The sequence below is a fragment of the Heloderma suspectum genome, chromosome 11 (genome assembly GCF_057233095.1).
Source record: "Heloderma suspectum isolate Gila_16-S chromosome 11, 16-S_ref, whole genome shotgun sequence".
Classification (NCBI taxonomy): Eukaryota; Metazoa; Chordata; class Lepidosauria; order Squamata; family Helodermatidae; genus Heloderma; species Heloderma suspectum.
This window is the reverse complement of record NC_139468.1, coordinates 44,266,882-44,288,965: the sequence shown is the minus strand read 5'-3', so window position 1 is coordinate 44,288,965 and position 22,084 is coordinate 44,266,882. Positions and strand designations below refer to the sequence as shown.

At 56.0% G+C, this 22,084-nt stretch overlaps 1 protein-coding gene across 3 annotated transcripts; it reads right to left on the bottom strand.

Moving 5' to 3' along the window:
- Positions 1 to 7,919: 7,919 nt before the first annotated feature.
- Positions 7,920 to 17,636, bottom strand: SERINC4 (serine incorporator 4). Of its 3 annotated transcripts, none has more exons than XM_084817802.1 (12): positions 14,869 to 15,288; positions 14,190 to 14,354; positions 13,719 to 13,897; positions 13,502 to 13,581; positions 12,895 to 12,988; positions 12,512 to 12,723; positions 11,055 to 11,150; positions 10,845 to 10,971; positions 10,191 to 10,263; positions 9,498 to 9,549; positions 9,060 to 9,207; positions 7,920 to 8,056 (listed from the first exon to the last, which is right to left on the bottom strand). In XM_084817802.1, the coding sequence occupies exons 1-12, from the start codon at positions 15,265 to 15,267 to the stop codon at positions 7,999 to 8,001; spliced, it is 1,683 nt and encodes a 560-aa protein (XP_084673928.1). In that variant the 5' UTR covers positions 15,268 to 15,288; the 3' UTR covers positions 7,920 to 7,998. The 3 variants fall into 3 exon arrangements, with proteins under 3 accessions (XP_084673928.1, XP_084673929.1, XP_084673930.1); XM_084817803.1 differs by lacking the exon at positions 14,869 to 15,288 and adding an exon at positions 17,441 to 17,636 and having other exon boundaries at positions 7,921 to 8,851; XM_084817804.1 differs by lacking the exon at positions 14,869 to 15,288 and adding an exon at positions 17,441 to 17,636 and having other exon boundaries at positions 7,921 to 8,167.
- Between the last annotated feature and the right edge of the window lie 4,448 nt (positions 17,637 to 22,084).

The window sequence follows — 22,084 nt, the reverse complement described above, 5'->3', positions numbered from 1 at the left end:
TGCCATCACGGTCACAGGGCGGTGGAATGGTGCTTGGGGGAGAGGGGCACCGCCCATCTCAGCACATGCTCACCTGTTGCTCCCCAGAAGGACTAAGAAGTCCTTGACTGCCTCCTGGCCACCCATGCTGAGCTCCCCAAGCTGCAAGACAGCAGGGAGGGCAGCTGGAATGCCCCAGCCCAGGAGGGAGCCTCCAGGAAGATGCTACAAAGCCACCGCTGCTCCCAGGTTCGCCATCAGGGCCCAGGCAAAGCACAAGCACGGTTCCTGTGGCACAGCCGGCCTCCCTCGTGCGGATCACCTCCTGTCTCTTCGTCCTGCCCCCGCTGTGCAGAGTTCAGTCCCCAGGCCTGTTCCAAAGGCAGCATGTCCCTGGGACAGCCTTCTACATGGGCCAGAGGACAGGCCATGCTGGGGCACTTACTTAATTTCTCCCCTCCCCCTTTTTTGGCAGACAGATGTTCCCACCCCACAGCCAAGCTGAGTGGCACAAGCCCTGAGGTGGCCTCCACCCTAATAGGTCAAGGAGATTGTGGGGCCTCTGTGTGGAGACTGGAATGTAGCTACGGAAGTCAAAGGGCTGATCAGCTCCAAATCCAACCCACCAGCAGCTGCTGCCTAGATTGTGCTCTCTGGGGTAGTGCAGGGTTCTGAATTTCAGCCCTTCAACTGAGCAATAAGGATGAAGTGTCTGAAGAACAAATGAAGGCAGTCTGTTCACAGGAGCTGGAAAATCCTTTCCAACTGAAGTTTGTTTTGACTTTGCTCCATAGCCAGCCTGCTGATTGCTGATGGACGGACACTTTCCTTGGCCTAGCTGAAGCTCTGTGCTGGATTCACGCCCCTGCAGTCTGCATTGGCCCTGCTGGAGTCGCTTCACTTCGCTGCCCAGAGGCTGGCCTGTTCTTGCCACTTGGCCCAGAGGCTGAATGTGGAGCATCCGGGGCATCTGCGGAGGGCCCTCCTTGCAGGAACGGGGGCAGGGGCTGCTGCAGCGACACACGCTCCTGGCGGTGAATCCTTCTGGACTCCGGGGGCACATTTATCCAGGTAAATGTTTGTCCAGCGCTTCAGAAATAACCGAACCCCACTGGTTGAGGGATTGCTGTTTGGGGGCATTCCCCCTACTTGAAGCGCAGCTCTGGGCGGAGGAGAAGAGGCTCCAGCATGGGCCAAGCCCTTTCTCAATCAGCGCTTTGCCCTTTGGGCAACGGGACCAAGGGCGAACCACATGTCTAGCCATTACGGGGTGATTCTAGGGCCCGGGCCGGTGCGCCAGGCCTTGCCGGCAGGGGCCAAGATCGGCGGGTTTGCGGAGCGGCTGCCCTGCTGCCCGTTCTTCTCCTGTGGGTGTTTCTGGATCAAAAGACCCGGCTCGCTGCTGACGGCGTCGGCCACGGCCCTGCACGCGAGCGCCGGCCCGCCGGCCACCACCCCTGCGCCGGGGAGCCTCGCCTTCCGAGCCACGGCTGGGCGGCGAGGCCCCTGCTCTCCCAAGCGGGCTGCGGGGGAGGCGAGCGGCGGAGGGCCCCTCGCCCTTTGCGGCGCTTGGAGGAGGCGCTCCGCTCGCGAGCAGCAGGGCCCCCTCGGCTGGGGGCCAGTGAGGCTGCCAGCGACTGACTGCCGCGGGAGGCACGCCGGATGCCCTGGGCCGACTCCCGGGGCCGGAGGGGGCCGCCCGCCCGGGGCAAGTGCGCCCCAGGAGCACGCGATGCTGGAGGCGGCGCGGCCTGCGGGCGGGCCCAGACCCTCGCGCCCGCCGACAGCCGCCTGGGCACAGGCGCCGCCGCCCCCCGCGCCGCGCCGCGCCAGGCTGCCCCGGAGCGCGCCCCGCCCTCCCTCCCTGAGCGGCCCGTCGAGGGCGGTGCCGCCTCCGGGCCGCGGGCTCGGGCGGGGCGGCCCCGCAGGCCGGGGGCGGAGCCAGGAGGGCCGCGACGGCAGCCGTGACGCGTGAGCGAGACCCCCTCCCCCGCCGCCGGGTGACCTGCTCCGCTGCCCCCTTGCTCGGCAGGCGGCAACCAGCGTGAACTGGCGCGCGGCAAGAACGTGAAGAAGCAGACGGGCACGGGCAAGCGGCGCGACGACGGGCTGTCCGCGGCCGCCCGCAAGCAGCGGTGAGGCCTGGCCGGAGGCGCCCCCCGGCCTGCCCGCCGCCCTCCGCCAGGCCTACAGAAACCACAAGCCTACAGAAATGTAGTTCTAGGATTGAGGGAAGATCCCAAACCCCTTAACCCCACCTTTTCCCAAGTTGAAACCAGTTTCATCATTCAGCAGGTAGCAGTGAAATTCCTCTTTCCCTGTGTCATACCTCCAATGCATGGAGGGTGCAGCCCTTCAAGTACATTCAAGTACTGTGGCCACACACGTTGTTGGATCATGACCCACAGGTTGAGAGGCTGCAGGAAGGTTTTTTTATGGATGTTCTCATTGTTATCGATGAAGAGGGGAGTCCAGTCTACACCAGTGAACGTGAACATGGCACCATGGGGCCGGGGCAGTTAGTCCAAGTTAATTAGTACAGAATCCCACCTTCAGTCCCACCTCTTCCCTGCTGGCTGTGTGGACACCTGCATTTTGTTGCAGTATGTTTCCTCAACATCACCCTGACACCTTGGCTCAATCATTCTGACAGCAGCTGCACAGAAAGCTGCCTGGCCGTGGGTACTTGCTGGAGGATTGCGCTCATGCTTCCTCCGTGGCTTGCATTAAAGGGAGTTGCTCCCAAGTGAGACGTGAACGCCTGCTGGATTGCCATGCTGCCATCACGCCAGCAAACCCAGGAGGGCACCTTTAAATTGGCCGGGATTGGCAGGAAATAGGGTCCAACCTTCCCCTTCATGGATCACTGCCTTGTGGCGAAGGGGCTTGCATAACTCAGTGAAGCCATACGCTATGCCGTGCAGGGCCACCCAAGACGGACAGGTCATGGTGGAGAGTTCTGACAAAAGGGGGTTCGCTGGAGAAGGAAATGGCAACCCACTCCAGTATTCCTGCCAAGAAAACCCCATGGAACCTATCACAAGACTAAAAGATATGACGCCAGAAGATGAGCCCCTCAGGTCAGAAGGTGACCAATGGGAATTTCCAAGTAGCGCCAGAAAGAGTGAAGCGGCTGGGCCAAAGCCGAAAGGACACTCAGCTGTGGATGTGTCTGGTGGTGAAAAGAAAGTCCGATGCTGTAAAGAACAATATTGTTTAGGAACCTGGAATGTCAGATCAATGAATCAAGGTAAGCTGGAGGTGGTCAAACATGAGATGGCAAGATTGAACATCGACATCTTGGGAATCAGCGAACTAAAATGGACAAGCATGGGCAAATTTAATTCAGGTGACCATTATATCTACTGCTGTGGGCAAGAATCCCTTAGAAGAAATGGAGTAGCACTCATAGTCAACAAAAGGGTGGGAAAAGCAGTACTGGGGTACAATCTCAAAAACGATAGAATGATCTCAGTACGAATACAAGGCAAACCATTCAACATCACAGTAATTCAAGTCTATGCCCCAACCACTGAAGCTGAAGAAGCTGAGGTTGATCAGTTTTATGAAGACCTACAACACCTTCTAGAACTAACACCAAAAAAAGATGTCCTCTTCATCATAGGGGATTGGAATGCTAAAGGAGGAAGTCAAGAAATCACCGGGATAACAGGCAAGCGTGGCCTTGGCGTACAAAATGAAGCAGGACAAAGGCTAATAGAGTTTTGCCAAGAGAACACGCTGATCATAGCAAACACTCTTTTCCAACAGCACAAGAGGCGACTCTACACATGGACAGCACCAGAGGGTCAATATCGAAATCAGATTGATTATGTACTTTGCAGCCAAAAATGGAGAAGCTCTATACAGTCAGTAAAAACAAGACCTGGAGTGACTGTGGCTCAGATCATAAGCTGCTTCTTGCAAAATTTCGGCTTAAACTGAAGAACGTAGGGAAAACCACTAAACCATTGAGGTATGACTTAAATCATATCCCTTATGAATATACAGTGGAGGTGACGAATAGATTTAAGGGATTAGACCTGATAGACAGAGCGCCTGAGGAACTATGGACGCAGGTCCGTAACATTGTTCAGGAGGCAGCAACTCAATCCATCCCAAAGAAAAGGAAATGCAAGAAAGCCAAGTGCCTGTCTGATGAGGCTTTACAAGTAGCTGAGGAAAGAAGGGAAGCGAAAAGCAAGGGAGAAAGGGGAAGATATATCCAACTGAATGCAGAGTTCCAGAGAATAGCAAGGAGAGAAAAGAAGGCCTTCTTAAATGAACAATGCAAAGAAATCGAGGAAAACAATAGAATGGGAAAGACTAGAGACCTTTTTCAAGAAAATCGGAGATCTCAAGGGAGCGTTTTGTGCAAAGACTGGCATGATAAAGGACAAAGGCGGCAGGGACCTAACAGAAGCAGATGAGATTAAGAAGAGGTGGCAAGAATACACAGAAGAACTATACAGGAAAGATCTGAATGTCCCTGATAGCCATGTAGTGCGGTCACTGAACTTGAGCTGGACATTGTTTAGCCTTGAGAAGAGAAGACTGAGGGGAGATATGATAGCACTCTTCAAGTACTTGAAAGGTTGTCACAGAGAAGAAGGCCAGGATCTCTTCTCGATCATCCCAGAGTGCAGGACACGGAATAATGGGCTCAAGTTACAGGAAGCCAGATTCCGGCTGAACATCAGGAAAAACTTCCTGAGTGTCAGAGCAATACGGCAATGGAACCAATTACCTGGGGAGGTGGTGGGCTCTCCCACACTGGAGGCCTTTAAGACGAGGCTGGACAGCCATTTGTCAGGGATGCTCTGACTTGGATTCCTGCATTGAGCAGGGGGTTGGACTCGATGGCCTTGTAGGCCCCTTCCAACCCTACTATTCTATGATTCTATGATTCTATGATCCTAGAGAGTGAAGTCAAGTGGGCCTTAGGAAGCATTACTAACAACAAAGCTAGCGGAGATGACAGTATTCCAGCTGAGCTATTTAAAGCTGAGAGCCGAAGAATTGATGCTTTCGAACAGTGGTGCTGGAGAAGACTCTTACAAGTCCCCTGGACTGCAAGGAGGTCAAATCAGTCCATCCTAAAGGAAATCAACCCTGACTGCTCATTGGAAGAACAGATACTGAAGCTGAAGCTCAAATATTTTGGCCACCTAATGCGAAGAGAAAAGTCCCTGGAAAAGACACTGATGCTGGGAAAGACTGAAGGCAAAAGGAGAAGGGGACGGCAGAGGATGAGGTGGCTAGATAGCATCACCGATGCAATGAATATGGACTTGAGCACGCTCCGGGAGAGAGTGGAGGACAGGAAGGCCTGGCGTGCCGTGGTCCATGGGGTCCTGAAGAGTCGGACACGACTGAACGACTGAACAACAACAACAACAACAAAGTGTCCACCCTTAAACATCCCCACCTCCTGGACAGGTTAACAGGTTCAGATACCACCTAGATGATCTTTGTGATACTTTTGTGTTGTACACTGGTATCATCTGCTGGCCTGCTCTTGCCCTATACAGCTCAAATGACTTCCTCGCCATTTGAATCAATCAAAAGGTGAGGAAGCTCCCATAGCTTTCTTCTCACCCCCAGTTCTCTTGTTTTGACTCATCCTGTATCCAGCCTCTGGGCCACAGAGTCCTTTGTACCTTTTGTTTTGAACCCTGTGACTGCTCTGGAGTTTGGGCAGCTGTTCTTTGTTTTGCTTAGGCATTCCTCAAGCTTGTGGGTCTCGATGCCAAGAACAACTCAAGGTCCAATTGCCTTCTAAGAGCGTTCTTCTAGGACTTTATCCTCACAACAGCTCTGTGAGGTAGGTTAGGCTGAGAGTCAGTGACTGGCCCAAAGTCACCCACTTGACCAAAGGTGTGACTTTGGTGGAGTGGGGGCAAGAACCCACTTCTCCCGAGTCCCAGTCCAGCACTCTAACCACTTGACCACACTGGCTCTCCGCTCCAGCACCTGTGCCACGTTTCCAAGGGCAGAGCTCCCCCACTTTTCCTCTTGGACCACTCATTGCCTCATTGGCCTAGAGAGATCCGTTTGCCTTGCGTACCTAGAGAAGAAGATTCTCATCCTGGTAAACCACCCGTTGAGTCAAAGGCAGGTTCCATGTGCTGCAAGAACATGGCTCAGCCTGCAAGGACATGTAGGTAGCTTGCAGCCCCACAGGCGCTGTAAGTGAGTTCAAGGGTAGTGGATAAGCAGGGAGCCTGGAGCACTGGGGAGTGCTCTAGGCTCCCTGCTCAAAGGCCCCAGGCGGGGCGGAGCCATTCTAAAGCTGACTGAGAATTCTCAGGAGACGCTCCATTTTCAAAGCTCTCTATTCAAATTCTGTTCTGAAACCAAACGGTGGTGGCTCCAGGGTCCCTAAGAATGGCTAAGCTTGCATTCGGCCTCCACATCACTACCCATCTAAAAGCCTTTCTTTTGGATATCTGTGGACAACCTAGTTCACTGTTCACAACAAGGCCAGGGTGGCTTTCACCCCATTTTTGCATTTGTGACTAAAAGCTACAGAGCCTGAGACCCGCCTGTGCCCAGAGCATTTTTCTGTTTGTAACTGACCAAGAAGTGAAACCTCCTGGGTTCCCCTTATTCTGAAGCCAGGTAACATGAAGAGTTCATGCTCCATTTCCTTCCCTTCTAAATCTATCCATCTCGGCCCCTGCGGCCCACCAGTCATCAACACCTGAGCTCCCCTGGTCGTAGAGCTCCCCCAATTCGCCGACTTGCCTTTCCATTAGTACCACCTCCCACTCCTTGTTTGGCAAACATGTAGCTTCCCCAGTCGCTGTCTTTTTCTGTCTTTATGTTAGGCTTATTAGAACTGCTGGGGTTGGTATACTAACCAAGTTATTTTTCTCTCTTGTAAAACGTGTGTCATGTTAAGAACAAAATCTGTAAAAATAAGGCTTATGTTTTTGGATAGTGTTAGAGCTAATTTCCCCATCTTAAAAGCAGTCATTGCCCACTTTGCTAGATGACAGTACATAAATTTTTGTGAACTGCCCAGAGAGCTTCGGCTATTGAGCGGTATAGAAATTAAATAAATAAATAAAAATCTGCTGTGTGCACACCACACCTTTGGTAAAGGACCCTTTAATCCTGCATCTGTCATTATGTGTGTACACGTGTGTTCACATGCGCATGGAAATGACTCAGGGCAACACACCAGGGCTGCGCAAGGGGCAGGGGCAACAGCTGCCCCCTCTGCCCAACTCCTGGCCTCCTCTCCCCCAGCAGGTGCAGCTTTCTGTGGAACCCTCATTCACTGCCTGGGTACCCCAACACTTGAAGCAGCACAGCTCTGAGCACTTCCTGCAGCCCAGCATCTGGCTGCCATTGCCCCCCAGGCGATGGGGAGCTCCTGACAGTAACCCAGGAATGCTGAGCATGGGGAGCAGTGAGAAAGAAAGGCGTCTGTGATTCAAATGCAGGACTCCTGTGGCTGTGGGACAGGCCTGCCATGCAATGCGTTTGGAGGAACGGCACACAGTAGACAAAGCAAGGGCTACATAGCTGTACGCCTCCCCAGCGGCCTCCGTGGTTTGTTCTGACTCTACTGCCACTCGGTTTCATTGGGACAACCCAGAGTTCAGGGCAGAGAAAAGCCTGCCCTCCTCATTTTCCCAGCTCTGACCCTGCTTTTGCAGGCTGTGCTCACATCCGCCTCCCATCATCGCCACTCCCCAGGCCCTGCTAGACTAGAAGGCCCAGCCAAACTAGGCAGAAGTCTTGGACATCATGAAAGAATGCAGTCCGCTGCATCACAGAGGGCAAGGCACTTCCCTAAGCGGCCTGGATCCAAAGGGAGTACGATGTGGGCCACAATCTCAACACAGCTGCCGTCTCTACTCTCTGGGCCCAGGCTAAGGAGGCAAAGGGCAGCAGCCTGGGGCTCCTACATCACTGCATTCAACAGCATTATAGTTGCGCAAGACTTTATTGGCAGAGCAAGCGGGATGGCCACAAAGACCACGAGCCCTTGGGTGCAGCTCTTGCTGGTCAGTCTTGAATTTGACCCTCCTTTGCCCATCTGGCAGGATCTTCCTTCCAGCACCACCTGTCCACAGGGAAAGGGGTGCTACAGCATGATGCCGCCACCCCCCGAGGTGTCAGTCATTGCCAAGCCTTCTGTTGCTTCGCAGGGTCTCTTGGCCACAGGATCATAGATCTATCACAGATTTGGAAGAGACCTCAAAGACCACTGAGTGCAACCCCCCACCAATGTAGGAAATCTGCTCCTACAACCAGCCAGAGAGGTGGCCACCCATTCTCTGAATCCTCCCACTTTCATCATCTCTCCTGCTGTCCCCGGCCTGTGTCCTGGGGGCGGACCACTTTGGCGCTCCGCCCCATACTCAGCCGAGCCTTGCGGCCTGTGCTGGCGGGCTGGGAGCACCTCTAGCATCCTCTCTGGCCGTCCTGTGCTGGCTTTGCCCCCTTAACAGTCCAGGCCGGAGCGAGGCATGCTGAACTGGAGCAGCGCCTAGGGCAGCACCAGTGTCCTCAGCCCATACCAGTCATTCAGCAGGAAGTGTTAGGGTTGTGCTCTCATCCTGCACCAGCCCATCTCCTGGTTTTAGCCTTTGGCAGTCCCAGCAGGCAGCTGAGCCCATGGCAGGCAACATGGCAACAGACCAGAGGCTACGTGGCAGCACTGATGCGGTGAAGTGCGCGCCTCCGCCGTATAATGCGCAGCAGGGATCTGTTGTGCTGGAGCGAGTCTGGTAGGCATAGTGGGCCCAGCAGAAGCCAGAAGTAGAGCAGGACACAGGCCCAGCCAGAAACTACCTTGACCCAGAAGGTGGACCAGCTGCCATGGGTGAACGTGGTCTCCAGCTCAGCATTCTCATAGCTGCAATGAGAGCCGGGGGAGGGGGCGGGGTTGCATTGCAAGCCACTTTCCAAGTCTCCAGTCTGTTTGGCTGACAGGCCAGGCAGTTGGGTGGCCAGAGGAAAACCCCTGGCAGAGGAGCTGGCTGTAGGCTGTGGCAGCTGCTGAGGGAGGAGGCGCCCTGGTTGAATCCAGTGTCTGAGCAGCCTGAGACAGGAGCCGTCCCTACCTGAACCAGTTGGTGAGCGTCATCATGACATACAGCGAGGCCAGGAAGAAGACGAAGTGGAAGGTAGAGTAGCTGTAGACCACGTGGTCATGGTCATCGTGGACTATCCGCTGTCCCCCAGAGGGCTCCTCCTGGCCAAGTCTTTGTCCTGTGCCAGGTGCAAACAGAGGCCCCTCCTAATCACAGACCCCATGGATCTAAGGGCCAGCTGTGCACCACTGCTCACTGCCGAGGAGGATGGCCAGATGTCCTGGCTTGTATGGGATGCCACGCTGTGGGCAAGCGAGCCTTACTCATCTTGTCCCTTGTTTGAGCATCTCGGGAAAAGATTCAGGGAACATAGAAAAGTGCCCCCTCCCTCGTCTCCCTCCATTCTGTCTAAGAAATCTACTGGAGCGGGGGGCAGACCTCAGATCCCCTGAGCCCAGCTGCACTCACCTGCCAGCTCCTCCTCCATCTTCTCTGGGCAACAGAAACAACAGGAGGGGTTCTGCGAGGAGAATAACACATGTCATGTGCAGAACCATCTGCCTCCCCACCGTGGCTTCTGCTGCTGTCCTTTGGTTCACAACATGAACCAATCAGCTCACAGCTTGTGTGGCACCAGCCAGGATGGGATCCTCTGACCTGTGCTTTCAGGCACATACCATCTGTGTAGTTCTGATCACCAAGGAAGCAATGCATGAATCTTGATTCAGCTATGAAGGGCACATAAATGTTTAAAATGTGGCCTTCACCTTCCAAACGATTGCAAGTGGTGACCAGGGCAGCATTGGGCTAGCGTTTTGCAGGGGAAATCCATGAGTTATACATGTGTGCATCCTGCATGGGAGTAACACATGTAGATTGTGACGCTGGGCATCGTGCGTACAGGATGTGTCATAAGGAGGAGCACTCAACCATTTGTGTACTTTATTTACTGCAGTAATATACTGCCTTTAGGCCAAAGCACTCAAGGTGGTTTATAATTTAAAATACTAAACAAAAACAAAATATACAAAAGAAAAAATTAGGCAGCAGAATTTCCTGTGGCAGAGGGTGGTCTGCAGGAGCTGCACAATATTCATGCTATTCAACAGCAGCTACTGCTGCTGCTTCCACGAAAGAGCTTCTGCTCTGGTACGTGCTCACCTGGACCTCGAAGCTGTAGACCCTGATCATCCACCAGGGCCCAAACATCTCAGCTAGCAGGGATGCTTCATTGCTGCAGAAGGAGAGGGGTGTGAATGAACACAGCGGCTGCCTCAGGGCGGGGCTGCGTGCCCACGGGGAGACACCGTGTCTCTCCTGTTTCCCTGGCGCAGGCTCCCTCCCAGGATCCCGGCACCCCAGCAGGCTCAGCCCTGCAGCTGCAGGCCGACCCCAACCCCCAGATGTGCAGGGGCTGAGCCAGCCCAAGGTCCAGCAGCACTCCTGCAGACTGGGAGCCATGCCCAGCCAGGTCTGAGGGCTGGCAGGAGTGGCCTCTTCATGGAGCAGGGGCTTCCAGAGCAAGGATGAAGCACTGCATTGCAGGGTGCGGAAGGGTCAGAATGGGGGGGGTGCAGGGGGGTGCCCTTGTCAGGCCCAGCTCTGGCCCGAATGGCTCCGAGGGAGGTGCAAGTGGGAGGGCCGCCTCCCTGCAGCCTGCCAAGAGCCTTGCCCAGAGACCAGGTGGGAGGCAGGGCACCTTTGCCCAGCCACTCATCTGGCCCAGTCTTGTCAGGCTCCCTGGTACGGGATATGCTGGAGGCCAGGCCTAGGCTTGGGGCCCGAGATCTCTGGGCACGTGCAGCCAATACCCACCAGGCAAAGAGGACACAGGCGTACATCACACCAGCGCCCAGGACAGCCAGCGCGGTGCCTTCCACCTGCGTTCCATCCTTGCTAATGCTGGGGAAGCAAATGGTCAGATTTTGTCCCTTGTACTGCACTGTGGGAGAAAAATGTGAGCAAATCAAGGACTTGGTCCATGCGCAATGCTCTGCAGCCAGGCAAAGACAGAGAGACACAGACCTTTCTCTGGCGGCCGGCTAGACAGGGCTGAGAAGGTCAGGTACATGACATAGCAGCATATGATGGAGGCCTGCAGCGGGCTGGAGCACGGCTGTCCTAGGAGCAGAGGGGAAGGGTGTGTGCCGTCAGGGAGCAAGAGAGGCCAATGGAAGGCATACGTCATGACAGGGAGAGGAATGGCGCATCTACCCCAAATGGCCCCTCCTCCCAGGCGTCTGTCCTTCCAGCCAAGTACGTCAGTCCTTCAGGGCAGGAAGGGACGGTGCACATCAATTTCTGTCTTGTAGCAGCGCTGTCTTGTTCTCGCTGCAACCAACTAACATGGCCACCCTTCCGGAATTTGAGCTCACCAATATTCCTGTGGACCGTCTCTTCTTACCCACCCCCAGCTGTTACCCCAGTGGGCATACCAGAGTGTCAGGGGTGTTTCTGAGTGCAGGGAGTGGGATAGCAGTTCAGATTCTGAAGGAGAACTGCCAGACATAGGGGAGGTGTTTTCCCAAGCTAGTCCAGACATGACTAGGCTGGCTTCTCAAATGTCCAGGTTACAAATGTCCAGCTGACTGAGGATGAGGGTCCCTCTTCACCCCCCCACCCCCCGTGAGAGGCAGCGAACAGGAAGAGGCAGGGTTTGGGGAGTCTGACTGAGTAGACGCCAGACGCAGGCACACAGCAAAGACAGAGAAGGCAGGAGCGGAACTTAGATGGTCTACCCGACTGGCCTTGTGTGAAAAGCTGTGCTTAGAGGCCTCACGAAAGAGAGGGACCTCTCCTGCCTTAAGTTAGGCTAGTGAGACCGCCTTCCTCTTCAAACGGCTGAGAGTCACTGAGAATTTGCATCTGTATGACCCTGTGAAGTAATGGATTAAAAGCTGTAGACTGAAGCCTCTCATCTGTGTTTGTTTTCGGCACTGAAATAAAGTGGGGGCTAAAGGAATCCTGACGCAGAGCAACTCAGGTGTCTGAGGAGACTGGAGACCAAGCACTTTGTAATTAGTTCTGAGAAGTGTGTGATGCCATGAGGCTTTCAGCCATGAAGTCCCAGTCTACAAAATAGGTGTGCCCTGGCAACCCTAAAGCTCCTGGCCAGCTTCTGCTCAGTTATCTTTGAAATAATTGTACCCTTCCATTTCCTCTGGTTTAAGAATTGTACCCTTCCATTTCCTCTTGGGAGTTCCATACTGCCACTGAAGCCCCATTAGGCTCAGTCATATCAGAAGGTGTACAGAGACCACCCATCAGACCATAAAAAAGACGCTCAGCCAGTGCCAGTGACGTGCTGCTTGGTGATGGCAGCCAGCACCCCTCACCCCCATCTGGGCCTGGGAGGAGGGCTCAGCCCCACGACCTCAAGACCTGGGGGTGCCTGTGGCAGGATGTGGACAAAGCTCAGGCACCCCTGGCCTCCAGCCCCGGTCTGTGCCACAGAAAAGCCAGGCCCTGCCCACAGCACTCACGGAGACGGACACAGGGGGTGACCGAAACGAAGGACATGAGGAGGCACAGGCCACCGTTGAGCACCAGCAGCCCCTTGCTGAGGATGCAGCCACCTGGGTGGGTGTAGAATTTGTACAGGAAGGCATAAGCTGTGGACGCTACTGCATAAAAGCCCAGTGTGGCCAGGAACACGGCCAGGTACCAGCGTCTGTCTTTGGAGGATCCGGTGACCCTGGGAGGGAAAAGCTTGCTGGGAAAGGCTTCCACCATTGAGGCACCAACCTTGCTCCCTGCCCAGCCCAACGTCCTCAGCATCTTCCAGGTCTGCCAGGCTCCCCTCCCCTCCCCGTTGTGGCACCCAGTCCAAGAGAGCCACCCTGCTTCAGCCTGTGGGCCGACTCACCAGTTTTTGTTCCAGGTGTGGGCAAAGGCTGTGATCAGCACCAGCTGGACCAGGATGAAGGCAAAGCCTCCACAGACACCCACAAAGTGCCAGGCTGCAGGGGGCAAAGCCAGAAGAGAGCAGGGGTGGTCAGGCAGGGACCTGGGGCGCTCAGCACAACCTCTGGCTGTCCGGCTAGACTCCCCCGCTGGGATGCTCACTGAGCTCTGTGCAGTAATGCCCAATTGCTGCTCTTCTGTGCTGGATTCCACTAGGTGGAGGGGATTGGCAGCCGGGGGGCTTTCCCTACAGTGCAGGGGTGGGGGGCAGGAGGGAGAACCTAAGCTCCAGTGCAGTCCCCTGCAGGCCAGCGCTTGCTCTCTGGACTGCCCCTCTGGGAATCGCTCCTTCACTTGTAGGTGTGAGTGAGGAAGAGGAAGGGAGGGAACGAGCTGACACCGAGGGTGTGGAAGTGTGAGCCAATCCTGCAAGGCTGCAAAGGCTTCCCTTTGGGCTCTGGCCCCACGCAGTAGTGGCTGCAGTCCCTGACTGGCTTTCCTGCGGGCCAACTTGGGGCCCCTCCCCACCTCGCCGTGGGCTTCTACTGAAAGCCAGCAGGGGGGAGTACCTCGGATGAAGCGCTGGTCAGGAAGGAAGAAGGCTGCTGCACAAAGCCCCACCAGGATGAGGAGTTTCAGGAACCAGAATCTGCAGCAGAACCCGAAGTTGTGGCAAACCAGGCTTGGCCCAGGCCTGGAGTGCTTCCGCTGCCCCAGCACAGAGACGGCGGGCCTGGGAGCAGCCTCAACTGGGGGTGGGGGTGGGGATCTCCCTTTCTCTCTTACCCGTTGTGCAGGAGAGCCCGGAAGCTGCTGCTGGACCTGACGTTGATCAGGAAGGCGGCCTGAGCCAGGTAGAAGCAGGCAGTGCCAAAGCAGACTCTGTAGACAGCAGAGTAGCCCACCAGGGCGCCGCAGTCCGCGCCCCCAGGGAGGGGCTCGCACAACGCTGTGTGAAAAGGCACCTGCGGGAGGGAGCAGAGAGCGGGGGGGGGAGCGCGCGTCTGGCACAGCCGAGGCCCCGCTTTTCCACGGTGAGCCGGAAGTGGGGCTGAAACCACGCTTCGCAGAGCCCACCCGTCTCTTGGCGTAGGGCCCCTTGCGGCTTAAAACGAGGAACGGCGTTCACGGGAAGGCCTCAGCCTCAGCCAGGGCAGCCTCCCTCCCGAGAGGGCCACGCGGGGGCTCTTCGCGGGGCAAATCAGAGGCTGCTCGCAGGCCCGGGCCTCCCCGCCGGCCCCTCGAGCCCTCACTCACGATCTCCTTGATGGCCTCAGCCACGGTGTGGGAGAGCATGAGGCAGCAGCTGGCACAGGCCAAGAGGTGGAAAAGCATGTACAGGAGCCGGGTGCCCGTCGACGCCTGGACGCTGGGGCAGCCGGGGCAGCAGAAGCCGCGAGGAGCCGGGCCGCCGCCGCCGCTCTGAGCAGGAGGGAGGGGAGCGGATGAGCCCTTGTCCGGGCTCCCTCTGCGCGGCTCTCGAGGGCCGCAGTCGGAGGGCTCGCCGTGCGGCCGGGGGCCCCGCGCCTAGCTGGGACTAGCTGAGCTCCCCGCCTCTGCTGTCTGCCCGGGCCCGCCAGACAGAGGCGAGCAGGCCAAGGCCAGGGCCAGGGCCAGGGCCGGCCGCCCGCAAGGCCCGGCGGCGGGGGCAGCCTTGCGGGGCCAAGCAGTGCCACGAGAGGAGCGCCCACCCGCCGCCCCGGCCGAGGCTGCGCGCCCACCGGGCCAGGCAGCAGTGCGGCGGCGCCCCTTCAGACCACCGGGGCCCCGGGCTCTGTGCCCGTGCCTCTGGCCAGGCCCTGCTGCGGGGGGGGGGGGGGCGCCCAGCGGCCCCGCCTCTCTCGCGGGGCGCGGCTGGGGGCTGGACGCTCAGCCGCCCCTGCTGAGGGGGCGGCCGGGGCGGCGCAGACAGGCTGGCCGAGGCCCGCGCTCCTACCAGCCGCACGGCTGCCCCAGCCGGGCAAACAACGCACGGCCCCGGGGGGCGAGATCCGGCTGCGCCCAGAATGACACGGAGCGTCGCGCACGCTGGCGGGGGGCTGCGGTATGCCCGAGCCCCTGGAACACAGCCGGCCAGACGCGTCGCGCCTTCGGATGTGCGGCGCACCGCGGTGGGGTCGCCCCGCGCCAGGGCCGCCGCTGCTGGCGCCGGACTCCCTGCGCGGTTCCTAAGGCCGCTCCAAAGCCTTCGGCGCCCCGCGCTCCGAGCGGAAGCGCTGCGCAAGGCGGCTGCGCTGCCGCTCCCCGAGCTCCCGGGATGCTTGCGGGGACGTGGCGGCGGCCGGCTTGCCGGGTGCTCCCCTTGTCGCGCTCCGGACCGCCCGCCCCCGTCCATCCCGCTGCTGCCCTCCACGGCAGCCCCACCCACCCGTGCCGCCCCCGGTAAGCTTGCCGGGGACCGGGAGGGCGGTGCTGGGGGCGGGGGCCCGGGCGCCTTGCGCAGGCCCTCCGCAAGCCCGCAGCAGCCCTGCTTGGGGTCCCGGCGCCGTTCGTGCTGATTTTCACCTTGTTGTGAGCTTGCTTTCTGCCATCGGTTGCAGACCCCACGCCAGGTGAAGGCCAGCGTGGGAGATGCATTAGTATATTATTTTTTTGCTCTGAATGCCTCCCGAAGCGTGCATACATCAAACATTTAATTTTGCCATCAAATCCCCGCACCCCACCGCTGGATTGCCGAGCAATTCGAAGGCGCGCCCAGGGCCATCTCTAGCAGTGGGCTGGTGCCGCAAGGAGCCCGGTGCGCCCGATCGCGGCCAAGCTGAGGGACGCTCCAGCTGGGCGGCTTGAGCAAGAGGGGCGAGGAAGAGCTGGGGACTGGTAGGGTCAGAGGGGGGCAGTGCAGGCTGGAAGCCAGGATGTCCTGGCTGGCACTGCAGCGGCACGGACACCACCGAGTCCCCCGAGTGTCGCGGGAAGGAAGGAGCGCGCTTCCGGACGCAGGGATGGCTCCCAGCGCTGACCGTCGGGAGGCCTTGAGCAGCTCTCCCGTCTTTAGTCCTTAACGGGTTTTCCGTGGTAAGAAGAAAGACAGAAGTGGTGGGAAAGCACAGGCGGGCGGCGCGTGGATGACGACGGTCGCCAGGCCCCGCGCAGTTCCACGGGTCGGGCAGGGGGTGACCGAGCCTCACCTGGAGGCGCCCGCATCCACACCGAGCGCCGGCGCAGCACCGCCGCGCAAGCCCTTGATATCGCGGAAGGATCCTGCAAACGGCGCTCTGGCACAAGCAGGCGGCCCCTGGCGGGCCGCTCCTTCGGGGCGCGACGGGGGCGGGGCGTGTGCGGGGAGGGAGATGGCGTTGGGCGCTGCTGCCCTGAGGGGCAGGTGCACGTGGGCTACCTGGAGGCTGAAGCGCCTGAAGGACGACACGGAGGGGGCGAGACAAGCAACGCAGCAGCGGCCGCGAAGCGCGTGCCCGCGTGGAGGTGTGCAGGCAAGAGGAGACGCGCAGTCGTGGGAAAGCGTCCACAGAAACACCGAGAGTGGCAGGTAAACCATGCGAAGGATGCAAGAACACCACCCACGCAGGCGCACGCGCACTGCGAGAACCAGTGGAGGCTGGTGGGCCCAATGCCAGTGGGGCTGTGCATTCGCTCTGGGCTTCAGCCACAACCAGCCAGAACTCTAACGGAGCTATCCAAGGTGCTGAACCTATGTTGGGGGTTGGGTTAAGCACCTTGGATAGCTCCTTTGAGTCCTGGCTGGGACCCACACTGGATTTACAGCACCACTGACATCGGAGCCACCAGCCTCCACTGGCAAGAACTCTCGGAACATTGCTGCCATCAGTCCAATTCCCTTTCAGCCAGCTGTGCTGGTGGGCAAGGCTGAGGCTCGCAGCACCACCCTCAGTTTCTGGTGTCCCCCCTGCAGGGGCTTTAAACCTCCCTGGGAAGTCTGCCCTCCCGTGTTCCTGGAGCTGAGGGGAAGGAGGAAGGATGAACGGCTTGCTGCCTGCATGGCACATGGGCTGGCCTTAGCGGGAGCTGCCGTGAGCCTGGCCCGGGCGACAGGCTCCACTGCCATGGAGCCACCACAGAGGCTCTTCTGATGACCAGGCAAGGGCAGCCACCGCTGCGAGGGCCCTCCTGCCCTGCCTAGACAGACTGATACGTGGCCCGACCCTGGAAGGTGGCCACTCTTATGGCCTTTGCTGGCCAAAGAGAGTCAGCCGGTCCATGAGAGCTGCAGGGCCCTCTGTGCTCCAGACAGACGGGGCAGGCTGGGTGCACACACCTCCCGCACTCGCAAGGGTCAGTCGGGGCCTGTGGCATGCCCTTCCTCGGCTGTGGGGCCTACAGGGGAACCAAGCTGGAAGGACCATCCGCAAAACTGTCCTCATGCCAGGCAGCTGCTCCTCGCACGAACACAGTGTGCAAGACCGGGCTGAGTGTGCCACGTCGCCCACGATGCGACCCGGCCAAGGAAGGAGCCGCCTTGGCCAGAGTCTTGGTGAGCAGGCCTGCTCAGGAGCTCCCGAGGGGCAGTGAGCCTCCCCCCCCCTGCTCACCTGGGCCTTGCAGCAGGCCGGCACCATCCCTCCTCTCCCAGGAGACAGCCTGGCCCCTGGGCATCTGCTCCAGGCTCCGTGGCCCAGGACCTTGCTCAGCCGCACAGCCCAGGGACAGGTGGCACCTGCCACATGCCAAGACCATCGCTCCGCTCTCTAGAATGGTGATGCAAAGCCCATTAGCCACGAGCCAAGGACTGGACAGCAGCGGACAGCCCTCCTCCACCTTCGATATCTGGGACCTGTGATTGGCCACAGGGGTGGGCGGGGGCCCCACCTGATCTCTAGGCGAAACGTGCCTCTCTGCCTGATTACGTCAGGAGCCAAATCTGCCTCCTTAACCCTCTTACCCAACAGAAATAGAGAGCTTAGCTGTTCCTTAGAGCCAGGGGAATATCAGGCTCTGCAGACTGGGCGGGACAGGCAGCTTCTTACCTGAAGTCACCCCAGCAGGGAGTGGAGGGCAAGAGAGCCACGGAGTGAAAGGCAGGTCCTGGCCTGGCTAAGGAGCCTCGGTGACCCTGACTGAGTGCAGGAAGGGGGACAGACAGTTGGGGCCCAGCCACCCCTACCCCTCAGATCTATTGGCCTCTGGGCTTGGGAGCCCTGGTGCCTGTTTGGGTCAAGCAGGCATGAGCAGAGGTGTCCCGGAGCCAGAGCTCGCAGGGGCAGCCCAGACACTGGCGTCTCAGCCCCCCTCCATCCCTCCCCCCTCCGAATCCCCTCCTCCCTCTGAGCTGAGCTGCAGTCCTCCTAACAGATGAGGGGAAATGAATTATCCCATTGTTCCCTGTTGTCATGCAAAGTATTTTGGGGTGTCTTGAAGGGGAAATGGAGACCCATTAGCTTCAGCAAAGTCCTGCTCCTGGGGGAGATGAAACTGCTACAACTGGTTTGTTGATCTAGATCAACCCAGCTGCCTGAATCTTTGGAACCTCCAGGGGGCGGGGGGGACTGGCTGTAGGGATGGCTGTGATGAGTGCCTGCACTCCAGGATTTGCCGCAGCACCACTGGGTGTTAGTGTCCCTTTCCTCGGGGTGCCGCCACAGACTAGCTCAGGCTCAATGGACTATATAGCAGGAATGCCATCAGACACTCTAGTGTGCAGCAACCTGCAATGTGTTTCAGTGTTATCCCTATATTATGCTCTTCCCTACAATATAGGAGTAATGGACTGTATTGGGATGTTTTTTGTTGCCGCCTCCTGAACAATGTTGCGAACTTCTGTCCATAGTTCTTCAGGGACCCTATCTACTAAATCTAGTCCCTTAAATCTATTCTTCACCTCCACTGCATATCCATTAGGAATATTAGTGAGCTCATATCTAACTGATCTGTGGGTCTTCCCTATTCTCTTTAGTCTGATTCTAAATTGTGCAATAAGAAGTTTGTGATCCGAACTACAGTCAGCTCCAGGTCTTGCTTTTACTGACTGCATAGATGTCCACCACCTTTAGCTACAAAGGATGTAGTCAATCTGATTTCGGTGTCGACCGTCTGGTGAAGTCCATGTATAAAGTCGTCTCTTAGGTTGTTGGAAGAGAGTGTTTGTTATGCACAGTGAGTTGTCTTGGCAAAATTCTATCAGCCTATGTCCTGCTTCATTTTGTTCTCCCAGACCATGCTTGCCTGTAATTCCAGGTGTCGTTTGACTACCCACCTTAGCATTCCAGTCTCCTGTAATAAAAATAACATCTTTTTTTGGCGTACTATCCAGTAGGTGCTGCAGATCCGCATAGAACTGATCTAGTTCTGCTTCTTCAGCATCTGTGGTTGGGGCGTATATTTGGATCACTGTGATGTTAAATGGCTTACCCTGAATTCGAATTGAGATCATTCTGTCATTTTTTGGATTGTATCCAAGCACTGCTTTAGCCACGTTATTATTAATTATGAAGGCTACTCCATTTCTTCTGTGGTCCTCTTGTCCACAGTAGTAGATCTGGTGGTCATTTGATGTGAAGTGGCCCATTCCAGTCCATTTCAGTTCACTGACACCTAAAATGTCTATATTTAATCCTGACATCTCCCCAGTAACCCCATCCAATTTGCCCTGGCTCATAGATCTTACATTCCAGGTTCCTATGGTGTGTTGATCTTTAGAACATCGAGTTCATCGTTCACCATCAGCACCATCGGCTGCTAGCCGTCCTTTCGGCTTTGAGCTAGCTGCGTCATCACATCTGGGGCTAGTTGAACTTATCGTCTGTTCCTCCCCAGTAGCATTTTGACCATCTTCCAACCTGGGAGTCCCATCTTCCAATGGTATACCGACATATCTCTGGTTGTACTGATCCATTTAGTTTTCATGGCAAGAATACTGGGGTAGGTTGCTGTTTCCTTCCCCAGGGATCGTATTTAGTCTGACCTCTCTGCCATGACCTTCCCGTCTTGGGTGTCTCTTCACAGTTTAGCGCATGATGTCACTGAGGTGCTCAAGCTCCAGCACCACGACAAGGTAACGATCGCCTTTGCTGGTTACAAAAAAAACCAAATCTCCTTTGTTTTTGGTTACTGTACACTTTTTGCCTTCAAAGTGTATTGCAAAACCTCTTTTGTCTAATGCAAACACGCTTAGCATGTTGCAGTTCAACTCAGGAATGAATAATACATAATTTGCTATATTTGCAACATTTTTATCTGGCAATTGACATTGTAATATTCCACTCCCTGTGCCTTTAATCTTCATAGTTTTCCCATTTGCTGTTTGGATTTTTCCATAATCACTTTCTCTAAGTTTATCAAAAAATTTACTGGAAAATGTACTGTTGCTAGTGCATCCACTATCCATAATCCAGTTCTTTGCTTTTGGATCATTGCTGCTAGCCATCGGACTCTTGTGATCCAAAAGGAAATTACTCCCTCTCATTCCAGCATTTTGAAAAACTTGTTTCTCAGGCTTTGCAAAATGTCCTTTACCATCACAGTTAAAACAAAGCTATGACTGGTTCTTGAATCTTTCCCTGGGTGGGGCTTCCCCCCTCTTCTTTTCATACACTAGGTAATTTGATTAACATGCCTGGGGATTAACAAACTTCTGTTCTATGCATTCCTCCCTCAAGCAGGAAATGGCATCTTCAAAAGTTAGTCCAGTTTTCCCATTCAAAATGAGATAAAATTTCCAAAACTCTCTCCTAGAGATCCAATAAAAAAAGTCCTAGGTTTTGATCATTAGTAAATGCTAATCTGGTTAGTTTTAGTTTATCAAAAGTTGTGATGAAATCTGTTAAATGTCTCTCAAGAGTTTCTTCTGGATTCAAGCCTGTTTACCCATTTCTCTGATCCAGATGGACTGACTCTTAGAACTTGTAAACCCAAATGTAGCCTGGCAGCAGTTTAACACTTCTTTGCATGTTTTCGACTCCTTTACATAAATTAGCTGATTGTCATCTAATGCATCATAAATAAAAGCCTTTGCTACTGCGTCTTTCTCCAGCTGTTTGAGCTTCAGCTGCAGTTCTTGGTTTATCTTTTGAAATGCTCTTTGAGACCTTATTTGCTTCTAATACACTAATTAATCTGGTTTCCACTGCTCAGAGTTGTGGCTATTCAGCTTTGGTAATCTTCTAAAGAACCCTCCATTAGTATTTGAGACCATTCTGCTAAATGTTCAGCAGCAAAACAACAACGATGAACTAAGCTAGCCGTCTCTAGGTGTGTGAAAACAATCTGGTAAAACCTGCTCTGCATGCCTGGCCCCATGGTTAGCAGAGAAAAAACAAAAGGCAGAACTGAACGAATGTTTACCAGTTCCACATGCACATGAGGCTTAACAGGAGACCACGTCCTTCTTCAGGAAGGAAAGATAAAATAGTTTACTCACAATATTCTTGCATATATAAATGCAGGTACAGTGTACAGTTTCAAAAAAGGCGTTGGTTCAGTCCATTTTGTGTTTCATAACACTGGCAGGAGCAAGAGAGCAAACCCAACTGCTCCCTGGGCTGTGGTGCTGAGCCAGGGCCTGGGCCAGAGTCTGGATCAGACACCCAGGGGCCAGGCTCTCTCCTGGGAAGGGGAGGAGCAAAAGGAACAAACACAGGAAACCACACTGTAGGCTACAGAGATCCTAAGGCTAGCTGTGGCAGGAATTCCCATGAACTAACTAATTGCAATACTGCCCCCTACAGTAACTTGCAGACAAGGTTGCAATATTCCCAACAGCTCACAGGGTAACAGCTAAAACCGCAGAACTTTTAACACCGAGGTCTTGGCACATGGAGCTGTGGTAAAGCGCCAAGGCAGAAAAATGGATGCATCAACTTAAATTAGCTTCAGGCAAAGTCAAAACATCTGATTTTTATGCAATACGGCATGATTTTATTTCTCATACAAATGCGGGGCACCTGCAGCAGCATCCACCCAAACATTTCTAGTTTGTGGAAGAGATTGCAAGGCGCTGTCATGACGAATCACGAAGAAAATCTCCAAGCGCCACTGGATTCCCACCCCGACCTCTGCGCGGGAAGGGGGCTCGCTCAGCGCGCCGCCCCGTCAGTCACTAGGCCGAACCTGACGGGCTTCCCTTCGCCGGGCGCTTGTCGGCCGGCCTCGGCTGCGGGGAAAGGGCCGGGACGCCGCGCCCACGGCCCGGCCCGGCGCGCGCCGCCGCCCGCGCCCGCGCCCGGAAGCCGCGGCAGCGC

Excerpts from the sequence above, each read along its gene's own strand:
- SERINC4 (XM_084817802.1), bottom strand. The coding sequence starts at position 15,267 with ATGGACGGGGGCGGGCGGTCCGGAGCGCGACAAGGGGAGCACCCGGCA. Across the intron at positions 11,151-12,511 it reads CACCCCCTGTGTCCGTCTCC|GACAGCCGTGCTCCAGCCCG; the intron begins GTGAGTGCTGTG and ends CTCTGCTCCTAG. Across the intron at positions 10,264-10,844 it reads GCCTGTGTCCTCTTTGCCTG|CAATGAAGCATCCCTGCTAG; the intron begins GTGGGTATTGGC and ends CTCCTTCTGCAG.